This window comes from Scomber japonicus, chromosome 10 (assembly GCF_027409825.1).
Source record: "Scomber japonicus isolate fScoJap1 chromosome 10, fScoJap1.pri, whole genome shotgun sequence".
Lineage (NCBI taxonomy): Eukaryota > Metazoa > Chordata > Actinopteri > Scombriformes > Scombridae > Scomber > Scomber japonicus.
This window is the reverse complement of record NC_070587.1, coordinates 17,104,981-17,117,192: the sequence shown is the minus strand read 5'-3', so window position 1 is coordinate 17,117,192 and position 12,212 is coordinate 17,104,981. Positions and strand designations below refer to the sequence as shown.

The 12,212-nt window shown below is 38.7% G+C and overlaps 1 protein-coding gene across 3 annotated transcripts in view; it reads left to right on the top strand.

The window, feature by feature from the left end:
- Positions 1 to 12,212, top strand: part of dnah5 (dynein, axonemal, heavy chain 5) — a 101,843-nt gene that overhangs the window by 45,465 nt on the left and 44,166 nt on the right. For all 3 annotated transcript variants that reach the window (XM_053327431.1, XM_053327429.1, XM_053327432.1), the window contains 12 exons: positions 4 to 245; positions 737 to 913; positions 1,585 to 1,789; positions 2,037 to 2,179; positions 3,297 to 3,431; positions 3,777 to 3,899; positions 4,148 to 4,361; positions 5,187 to 5,410; positions 6,426 to 6,624; positions 6,739 to 6,911; positions 7,614 to 7,744; positions 9,584 to 9,737. In XM_053327431.1, coding sequence (XP_053183406.1) covers positions 4 to 245; positions 737 to 913; positions 1,585 to 1,789; positions 2,037 to 2,179; positions 3,297 to 3,431; positions 3,777 to 3,899; positions 4,148 to 4,361; positions 5,187 to 5,410; positions 6,426 to 6,624; positions 6,739 to 6,911; positions 7,614 to 7,744; positions 9,584 to 9,737 — 2,120 coding nt within the window. The remainder of the gene's footprint in view (positions 1 to 3; positions 246 to 736; positions 914 to 1,584; positions 1,790 to 2,036; positions 2,180 to 3,296; positions 3,432 to 3,776; positions 3,900 to 4,147; positions 4,362 to 5,186; positions 5,411 to 6,425; positions 6,625 to 6,738; positions 6,912 to 7,613; positions 7,745 to 9,583; positions 9,738 to 12,212) is intronic.

The window sequence follows — 12,212 nt, the reverse complement described above, 5'->3', positions numbered from 1 at the left end:
CAGGAGAGCACATCTGGATAGTCCTGGATGGACCAGTCGATGCCATCTGGATTGAGAACCTAAACTCAGTTTTGGACGACAACAGAACACTTACACTGGCAAATGGAGATCGTATACCCATGGCACCCAACTGTAAGGTGGTTTTTGAGCCACATAACATTGACAACGCTTCTCCAGCCACTGTCTCACGCAATGGCATGGTGTTCATGAGCTCCTCTGTGCTCAACTGGAGCCCTATATTGGAGGTGAATAAACTGAAGGAAAAGCTGATTTTGTTTTTTTCTTTCTTCACACAAACTTTGAAAATTGTTGTGCTTATGGTGTGGTGCTACAGTATTACTTGAATGTATTATTATGATGGATAGGATTAGCATCTCATTTTCAAGGGAGTCATAAAAACACAAAACACACACACACTACAAATACACAGATAGACAGCTCGCTCACTTTCACCCACTCACTCCCCCAACCCTCAGCAGTTGTACTAATATATACTGTACCATCTAAATAACATTTTTTACCATATAGTGAGTTTCCCAGCTAAGCATCTACATTACTGAATGCCAGTGAAGGCTGAAACTCTGTCCATGCTTGTTTAAATAAAAAATGTTGCAACTGAGCCCCAGTTTTGTTAATAGCACAAACAGGAACATGCATTTACTGTAAATCACTATGCTGTGTTGTTCGAAACTAATATTATTTCGATCAACTATAATGATGCGCTTGCTGTTATCAGGGGTGGTTGAAGAAACGCTCTCCCCAGGAGGCAGACGTGCTGAGGGAACTCTTCTCTTCCTCCTTCCCTGAGCTTTACCGCTTCAGTGTACAGTCACTTGAGTTCAAGATGGACCTGCTAGAGGCCTTTGTCATCATGCAGTGCATCAACATGCTGCAGGGACTCATACCACCAAAGGTAAGGTCTAAATTGTTCTGAATTCCCATCCATGGGACAGAATGTACTCAGACCGCATTTATATTTTAATGAAGGAATTCATTCATCTGCCAACCAAAATTGATTGCTGAAATAAAAGGAGAAATTTTAAATAGATAGGGGGTGTTTTGAATAATTTATTCCTCTAAAAAAAGCATTTTTATTAGACCATCCGTTTTAAGCTAATGGTGAGATTAGAGTAGTAGATCCGTAAATACTTCAAGTTGTGACACTTTAAAGGATATAGAAAAGAAATTTTCACGGGAAAATAGGGACAATTACTCTGTATTGTAGTATTGTAGGAAGATATAAAAGCCTTAATTATTCCCACAATTAGGGTGCAAAGTAAAAGCATTAACTAGCAGTAATCAATCATCTTTTTTTTTTTTACTCTTTTGCTCCTTTTTAGTGTCATTGGGGTCATAGCCATCATTACAATATCAATCATGCTGATTTGTTTGAGAGCCTGTGAAACTTTGTATTCAGCATTGAGATTATCTGTTAGGTCTCTATTGTGACCTTGTTAGATGTTTTATACACTTTGATATATGCTGTATAAGTTGAAACCATCATTGTTGGGTTTTTTTGTATTTAACCTTGTCTTCACATTTTACAAAGCTGCTCATTGATATCAAACGGGTACTACTCTACAGGAGCAGTGTGGTGACTTATCTAGAGATCACTTGGAGCGGCTGTATGTATTTGCTCTGATGTGGAGCACCGGGGCTATACTTGAACTGGACGACCGACGGAAAATGGAGATCTGGCTCAGAAGGAATGAAAGTATCCGTCTAAACTTGCCAGACATTCCTCTTGACAGTGAGGACACCATGTTTGACTACTATGTCACAGCAGATGGTAAGCATGCATGCATTTATAAACAGATGTTGACACTTGTGGATGAGATGCCAAGGCCTATCGAAGCTGTTCCTTGACAAGCAGAAACATTATGCCTCATGTTGCGCTTTATTTTGGCAGCAGGTGTACATTTATCAAAACATACAGAGACATGGAAATATTCCCACACTTGGACAGCTTACAAGCTGCACTGTCATATTTTGTGCTAATCTCTACACCAAGGTTAATGCATGTACATTTCTTTCAGGTCAGTGGGTCCACTGGAACACCAGAGTAGAGGAGTACACATATCCCTCTGACTTCACTCCAGAGTACAGCTCCATTTTGGTACCCAATGTGGACAATGTTAGAACAGACTTCCTAATTCAGACCATCGCCAAGCAGGGCAAGGTAAAGTTTGCTTAAATGTCTATGTATTAGATTGTGATAAGGGTCTCCTCTCTATGAAGTGTTTCAATTAATGTGTAGATTTATATAAATTGAGGTCCATGTGATCTGCCCTGATAGTTTTACTAAGGAAGATGATCACCAGTGAAATCAAGACCACCTCTAAGAAATTCTGGCATCCCTTTTGACCAATATTGGAACTTTGAACCTCACGTTACTAAACTCTTTCAGTCTTATTTCTTCCTGTTTAGATATATTGCAAAATCCAACCTCTACTATCAGCTAAAAAAACTTCTAGTGTATTCTTTAATCTTTTATCACTTAGACTACTCCTTAGATACAGTAAGTTCTAATTATGTGCATGGTAATGATTTATAGCAGTTTTTATTCTAGCTGTCAGCCATTCTGACGATCTGATCAAAACTAATTTCATTAACTCTCTGTTTGCTTTTAGTTTGCTTTATTTTGGTCATGATCATGGTCTTACTTGTTTTTTTGTGTATTTTATTTATTTGATATGTGAAGCACTTTTTAACTGTGTGTTTTATAAAGTGGTATTTTATTATAATGCTTTATATCTTCCTGTCCACAGCTGAGTAAGACACACCCACACACACACATCAAATCGATAATGTGGCAGTATGGCCGGATGCTGCTTTACTAAGAGACCAGATTAAAATACTGTGGTCAATACTCTGCTTAAAAGCCTATCAAATGATCCACCACGTGGCATACATCATAGCTCTTGTGTGTTTTTATTTGTGTGTGTATGCATGTGTGAGTCACTTATAGTCATGATGCCACTAAGGAGTGTGTGTATGTTGTTTGTATGTTAAGAGGTGGTTTGTAGGGGTGCATTTTTATTTACTTTCATTCATTTCAGATGCGCCTTCAGTTCCATTTACTCCAACTGGATAGATTTAATTTGCATTTTACAGATTCTGATGGATCTACATGATGAACTGTAATAAACTCCTTTGAAAAGAAGCTCATTAATTTAAGATGTGATCATGTATTATCAGCTGCTAAAATGGCTTGTATACAAACAATTTAACTGACTGACCAGATAGGAATGTTAATTTAAACTGAAAACTGATAAGAAATGTATGTATATTTTTAGGCTGTTTTGCTGATTGGAGAACAAGGAACAGCCAAGACTGTTATCATTAAAGGCTACATGTCAAAGTATGATCCTGAGACCCACATGGGAAAGAGTCTCAACTTTTCCTCTGCTACTACGCCACTCATGTTCCAGGTAAGGCAAAAAACATTTACTTTCCTCTTGATGGAGGTTAAACAGGTCACAGTCTCATTCTCTGCAGTTTTATTTCACCGTTGATGTTCCACATCTGTGTTAACTTGACATGGATTATCATAAACTTGTGAAGTAATATTGATCAGTGTCTGGTCTGGTCAATAATGTGCTGGCTGAAGGAAGGACCGCTGTCTTTTTCCTGTCTGTGGCTATGCTTCCATTGATTAAGCTGTCATGATGGATAATGTCCAATAGGATCTTGGAAGATTTGTCCTCTCTCTTTCTGTCTCCCTCATTGTTACACCTCTTTAGCCTCACCATATGCTCACCTTGTTTCTTTTTTAGAGGACAGTTGAGAGCTATGTGGATAAGAGGATGGGGACAACTTATGGACCCCCTGCCGGGAAGAAAATGTCCATTTTTATAGATGATATCAACATGCCTGTCATCAACGAGTGGGGAGACCAGGTCACTGAATAAAAACACTAAACATGTGCTAATATTTTAAATATATATCACAATTAATAATACAGTTGTAGTTTTGTTCATTTGTCTTGGAAATGTATATAATCATTAAATCACAAGCCTTATTCATTTTTGATTCCCTACATTACATTTCACACTGTAATGACCATAAATTGAATGAACTAATAACAGTAAATAAAATGCTGGCATGATCAAATAAACAACTTCTTAATCGAAACTTATCATCGTAGGTGACTAATGAGATTGTCCGGCAGCTGATGGAGCAGAATGGTTTCTTCAATCTAGAGAAACCAGGAGAGTTCACCAATATTGTGGATGTTCAGTTCCTGGCAGCTATGATCCATCCAGGAGGAGGCCGTAATGACATCCCACAGAGACTGAAAAGGCAGTTCTCCATCTTTAACTGTACCCTGCCCTCCAATGCTTCTATAGACAAGATATTTGGTGAGTAAAAACAGAGTAATCCTGCAATACAATCTATATTTATGCATTGAAACAATCTTACTACTGTGATAGTATCTGTTGATGCTATGATAATTATCACCATGAGGATAATTACAGTTTATGCTGGATCTAGCTTACGGCTGTGTCCCTTGCACTTTGGAGAACAGATACTGTACCACTGAAGCCACTTGACACAAAATTATTGCTATAATTAACTAGCCTGGGTAAACCCATGCTCTCATTCCAGCGAGATTCTACTTTGCTCAGAAAGTTAGCATGGCCACCAAGACAAAAATTTCGCCTGAGATAGGGAACCAATCACAGAACGGGGAGGCGGGCTCAAGGCAATGGCGACTGTAGAGCGACTCTGTTTACATCCAGCATGGCGGCCACAGAGGTGCAGCAACTGTTTGAAGCAGCGGTAGATTGTGTGCTAAATAAACTGGAAGGCAAGTTCTCTTTGAAAATAGAACAAAAACTTGCGCTACATGATTTTCTCTTCATAAAACGGATGTGTTCGCGCTGCTCCCTACACGCTCTGAATACGTCATTGTCTATCGTTGATATGATTGGCTGTAAGTTTATCCAGTAGCGTACAGAAGCATTTGATCGACATTCATTGATCCCGCCTCAAATATGAATGAACGGCTCCTCGCCAGACCCCTATGGCCAGACCCCTATGGCCAGACCCTACCCCAATCTCACATGAGATTGAGACACGGTCTGATGTTAGCCAGGCTAGTAATTAACTGTATCTTATACCTTTGATAATATGAAAGGCTTTGGTCACTTTCCCAACTTCAATTCCACAACTGACTCACACAGGTGTGATTGGTGAGGGCCACTTCTGTGCACGTCGTGGTTTTATCAATGATGTCCGGTGCACAGTGTCTCGTCTGGTGTCTCTGACCCGTCGGCTCTGGCAGTTGACCAAGGTCAAGATGCTTCCAACTCCCGCCAAGTTCCACTATATCTTCAACCTCAGGGATCTGTCCAGGGTCTGGCAAGGCATGCTCAATACCAACGCTGAGGTGGTCAGCTCTGTCCAGGTGAGAAGAATTGCAATTAACAGGATTAATGAATCAAATCAAAGCCTGCTATCAGGTCTAGATTTCTGCTCAGGCCTTATTTACAAAATTTCTTAAGGCTAATTGTAGCTTGTAACTGGCTGTGTGTCAGTCCTCAGTTTTTATGGGATGGCAGGAAATGTGACACGTGTCTTAACCCTTAAACCAAAATTCACTCCTCAGATCCACATTGGTTCATTATATTTAATATATTATAATTATAAGAATACATCATTAATTATTTTATAATTAATAAGAAATATGGTGTTGCGTGCATGAGCAAAGGATGGAGTAGTGTATAATAGTGTAGTGTGATGCAGAGTTCCATATTATTGAGACTAGTTTAAAAAGCCTGACAGGGAATGATCAAAAGTCTTAATTATGTATTAGAGCTATGACTACATGATATATTATGATCTAATATATTAATACTATAGAGAAGTGTTTTTCATTAGGGAAGAACAGAATAGAACATTTTCAGTATCTAATACCTCTGAAAATTGTGCCATGCAAGTTCAAAACTTACTGTATTGTTTAACTCCGTAATGGTTTACAGATCCACTGAATAATCGAATACAATGAAATATATCTTCTAGCTCAGGCTGCTTAGGGAAGATGTAAACATGCTCAACATTGCTGCTGAGGCTGCCATCTCAACACTCTAAGAGAATACAGAAATATAGAAATTAAATATGAATTTTTCCTAGGGTTTTATTTCATGATGAGGTGGCTGTATGTGCAGATTTCCTATAATCCTATAATAAATGCATTTAATCAATGCTTAAATGTGTTAAAGCAATTATTCATCCATTGCTTTTCTTCCTCATCATACAATGAATATATAAAAGGATAAAACTGTTCCTCCAAATCAATGCTATTTGTCATATTGGACATGCTGTCTGTAAATTCAAGAGTGCAGATTCTGAATTTCTCATTTTTTGTGCTCATAGACTGAAGAGAGATTTACAACAATAATACAAAACTCACAATTTTCCAGGTGCTGCTTGCCTTGTGGAAGCATGAGTGTAAACGTGTGATAGCTGACAGATTTACCATGCCTGAGGACGTGGAGTGGTTTGACCAGGCTTTGGTAAAACTGGTTGAAGAGGGGCTTGGTGAAGACCACAAGAACATAGTGGACTACGGAGTGGACAGATACTTTGTCGACTTTCTACGAGATGCACCAGAGGCTACAGGTACTTCTGCGGAAGATTAAAACAGTGTTACATCTGATTAAATTACAGGAATTCATTTTCCATGTCTTTCTTACTTTTGCATTGTGATAATGTTTAATATAAAATGCATCACAGGAGAGGAGCCAGAAGATTCAGACTTTGATTTACCCAAAGTCTACGAGCCCATTGAGTCATTTGAGAGTTTAAAAGATCGCCTAAACATGTTCCTGAGCCATTACAATGAGAGTATCAGAGGCACTGGCATGGACATGGTCTTCTTTCAAGATGCTATGATACATCTGGTCAAGGTAATGTATCCTTTAATGTAATGTGCCTTTATCATTTGGCCATAATAGTGTTAATTTAAGGAATAGTAATATTGGCAAGAATAGATGCCACAAGCTCTTTAATAACAAAAAATTAGGGTATGACCTTGAGGCAAAGTAATATGCTTGCTACACGGCCAGTAGCAACAGAACCACACCCCACTGGAGGTGTGTCTCTGGCCACCTGACAAATGTATGGTCCTTTTTTTATTCTCAAGACTCCAGCCATTTATTGATTGGTCAAGCTTCTTGTGTATAACTTGTTTAGCTGCTGATGTGCACTTGCAAGCCAATTCAAAGGATTGATATAGAGACTAATCCAGGTATTAATTGTCTAAAACAAAGTCACTAACAGGCTGATTTTTTTTTTTATTACTGTACTGTTTTGTCTACATTGCAGAGCTCCTCGACTCCTTTACATTAGTGTGTGAATATGAAACATTATTATTATTTGGACACACCTCTGTGAGTTACACAGGGTTAGAAAAAATACAGCTTCCCTAAACAAATCTGTTATCTATCTGCTCTCTTGCTTTATAAGCAAACAGTGTACATAACATTCTATCATCGGCAGATAGCAAGTATTACATTGGGTCTGATTCAAATCAGGGACAGAGAAACTTATTTGAGACACTCAAAAAAAATGTCCCACTCTATGTCCCATGTATGTTTATATGTATTTAGGTATCAAGGATAATCCGGACACCCAGTGGTAATGCCTTGTTGGTTGGTGTTGGGGGCTCAGGAAAGCAGAGCCTGACCAGACTGGCCTCATTTATCGCTGGATACAAGATCTTCCAAATCACTCTCACACGGTAATGCGTACATACATTATCCACAAACACACACACAAACACACACACACACACACACACACACACACACACACACACACACAGCATTTATTTCTTGTCCATGCACCTTTACCTCAGCAATCATATATTTACCTCAGTAATCATATCTTCATGATTTTTCCTTCATGTTGTGCTCTTAATTCTGACCTGAATTCTAAGATCAAGTCACCAGACTGCAAACTGCCCGCAAAAAAGCCCCCCACTCTGGGTGATGCCAGTTCACACTTCGTTTGCTCATTGTGCTCTGGCAAGGCATGTGTATTTGCTTAGTCAGTCATCATTTCATTTAGGCTGCAATAAGGATGACTGACAAGTGCTGTGTTTCACTCTGACATCAGCATGAACCCATCCTACAGAAATACTCCTCGCTGGGCTGTCACCAATCATTCTTTTGATTTTTCAAAGCAAAGAAACATTCCAGCTGCTCTGTAATCATCAACTTTTTTGTTAATCATGAATCAACATGAACTCTGAATATATTTGAGGCAATAAATAAATATTATAGTTAATTGGTGACTCATTATTCGTCTTTATTGCATTTACAACATACTGTATATTTAGTAGTTCACAGTCTAAGAATTGCACTTTATCATTTAAAACTTATCCTACGGTTTGCTGGGTCTGCTAGACCTAAATAGATTTTTGGGTAGATGTTTTCAGATGTAGGCTGGCTTTGCAAAGCTAATCCTAACTCTGTGCACCCTGTTATCACTGTACTTTCTCCTAAAGAATACAGTAGTAGTAACAAGCAGTGTTAACTGTTTTCTGTTCATATGAAGCCATTGAGTTATTAGCTAGCCATGTTTTTCCTAGATATATATCTTTTTCATGCATTCATTTCTCTCCCAGATTTTTGAACAGATTTATTCCACCCATTAATCTCACACTTTTACTCTCGTTTATTTTTCATCTCCTGCTCGACAATTCATTCACATTCACACACACACACACACACACACACACACACACACACACACACACACGCACAAAAACAGATGGAGACACATACAAAAACAAACAGACAGTCAGAAAAATAACACACTTACACATATACACAACTATATGGACAAATGGACATTTACACTGCTGTTTCTTTACCACTGTTAAAGCCAGAACTGAATCTTTTCACACTTTTTTTGCCACTTACACTAAAAAAAGCACCCCATCTTGAAACTCCAAATAACACCTTTCAGTGTTTACACACACACACACACACACACACACACACACACACACATACATATACATACTGTACACACACTCACAAACATGCACATGCACAGGTTCATTATAAGGCTGTCAGTGTGTCTCTCACTTTTTTGCCCTTTCACCATTTTCATTGTTACACATGATACAAAATATCTATATTCAAAGCCATGCAAGTTACTGTTCAAAAGAATTAAATCAAAGAGGATGTCAAGATGTCTTGACTACAAGTGCAAATAAGCTGCTGCGCTAACCCCCGTTCATTTACATTGATGCTGTTAAAATGTCGTTATTGATTAATGTGCCGTCTCCTATGAATAAATAAACAAATAAATAAATTACTGGCCACATGGGGTGCTAAACAATAGATTTACAATTACACACTGTAATGGTGCCCTGAGTTCAAACAACATCAATTGCATATTCAACAGTTACACATATACACACACAAGCACACACTTCACATGCTGTTTTCCTTTTTACATCTTTCCTACTTTCAAATTAGTTTGGAGTGATAAAAGCAGAAACTGCGGGGGGAAAAAAGAGAAAAAAAGGGCATGCATATTTATTTTTATGAATGCTATTCTTTTCCAGCTCATACAACACTGCCAACCTGATGGATGACCTGAAGGGTTTGTACAGGACAGCTGGCCAACATGGCAAAGGCATCAGCTTCATCTTTACCGACAACGAGATCAAAGATGAGTCCTTCCTCGAGTACATGAACAACGTTCTGTCATCTGGAGAGGTCAGGAGCATGTGGAAAAATGCACATACATTTAACTAAATATATAATATGAATTTACAGCTTAATTATGAAAGGTTCCTATAGAAAGTTAAAATACTAGTTTGTGTGTGTGTGTGTGTGTGTGTGTGTGTGTGTGTGTGTGTGTGTGTGTGTGTGTGTGTGTGTGTGTGTGTGTGTGTGTGTGTGTGTGTGTGTGTGTGTGTGTGTGTGTGTGTGCATGTGTGTGTGTGTGTGTATATATCTTAAATCTGCTAGTGGAGAAAGGGAACAAATGTTATATTATCTTGTCTCGCTGAATCAGCTAAAAAGCTTTGCAGATGCATTTTATGTTACAATTTGGATGTAATGAATTGAGCCAGGTATTCTCCTTTTTTGCATTACTCTGCATTACACCTACAGAATGGCTTTTTCCTGTATTGTTCTGTAACAGCAGTAATAGCAGCAGGTAGCTTCAAGGTCAAGTGCCACTGTTAGCATCAATCTCTACTGCAGTCCCCAGAATCATCCACTATACTGGGTATAGTGGATTTTGGGTAGCTACAGTAGCACTTTGCACTCCACTCTCTTGTTTCCTGTCCTCTTTGCCTGGCCTTTCTGTGCTCTCCTCCTCTACACCTACTCCTTAGTTTTGTGCGTCCCAGCCTTTTCCCGACTCATTTCCTTCCTTTTCTTTTCATCAAGTAATTTCTCTTTGTTCTCTTTCCTCAGTTTTCTGTTGTTGTCCTTCTCTTTTCCCCCTTCTCCATTCCTTCTCCTAATCTTCGTCATTGTCATCTTTGCCTCTTTAACTCTGTCTCCACCTCCATCACTCTTCCTTGGTTCTTCACAGGCCTCTAAGTTCTTCTCTCCTCATCCATCTTTCATTTAATCCTACGTTTGAGTTATCCCTCTCTCCTGTTTGTTTGGTCTTCTGTTCTCCTACTGCCCACATTTTCTTTTTGTTCTTCCCTTCAACCTTTTTTTTCTTCTGACTCCCTCACGCTCTTAAGGACATAAATATTCCTTTACTGTGTTGCTGTTTGTTTTGAAGTCCCTCCTGAGAAATCCTCCAGCACTCAGGAAATCATGTGCGCAACATTTCCGACAGTGGGAACAGCAGTGTTTCCAGCAAATTGTGGAACCATCAAAAGAGCCATGTCACACAAATGCGATGATAGTAATTGTTGCACAGAAACACATTCCAGCAATGACCACAACAACTGAAACAGAGACCTGACACTGGCAACTTTAAAGATGAAAAGAGTGCAAAGAGTGCTGAGCAGAGCGAGCTCATTCAGGTTACCATACCATGCCTGCAGTCTGTTGTTCACATTCACAAGTGAAGCCAGGGAGCAGTGCATGCACATACCAATGTTATATCAGGTTTGCTGGTAAGAAGACAAAAAAAGAAGTAACAGAAATCCAAGATTAATGTAGTACAGCTCTGACATTCTGACATTACGTAACTGAACCAATCAATCAATCAATCCATTTTTACACACCTAATGTCAAGCAATTTAAATACAATAACTCACTCATTTCTCCATCAGGCATCTCCGTGCTCACACAGGAGTGTCTCTGCTTTTTGCCCTCACTTGGATATTTATGTTCTTTCAGGGTGTAATGCAATTCTAATCAATACTAATGCATGTGTGGCAGCTGGCTGTAAAAACAGGGCTCAATTTTATAACCTAATAGTAGGCTTAAAACCCATCTCATAAATCTTCTCACATATTTCAAATAAAGATGTTCTTAGAAATCATAAATACATTTTAAGTTATGTACACATAAAAGATCAAGATCATTTTAAGAAGTTGGCATACTCTCTTTGCTCTCTTGTACATACTTTGATTTAGAATAAGACTATGCATGATATGGGGATATATGTTAATTATGATCTCAGTGTACGGTGGGAAATGTATTTTTAATCAATCTTATTACATATACCTTTTTAAAGAGAAGTATTAATTAAGCATTTTTTTAGTACTATGGGCAGCTCATATCTACGTATATTCAATGAATTAGACTCTCAGCCTATAAGATAATTTGATATTGGTAAACAGGGTCCTTATCTGCTTTGCCAAAATCAAACCTACTCTGTTACAAGTATTAATAACCCTGCTAAATCAATGAGTGGTTTAATGTGAATTGTTCTGACTTAAGTTTTTCCCCCTTGTTGTTTTCCTTCATCTACTTTGCCACTCTTTGTTTACTCCATCTTATCGACCCATTTCCTCTTCCTGCCTTCTGTTTACTGGTCTTCCTTAGTTTTGTTGCTCTCACCTCTCATGTCTGTCTCATCATGGTAGCGTCCCCGTCCTCCCTCCCCAGATAGCACATTAAGCAGCAGCTACTTTACCATGGGAGGTAAATAGAATGTGGGGACCAGGGAAGAGTGGTGTTTTGGCTTGCTGCTTGTGTGCAGGTGTGTATGTCGAGTTTTGTCTGTGATGGAAAGCGAGAGAAGTGTTTGTTAGGATTGTGTGAGACAGCAAC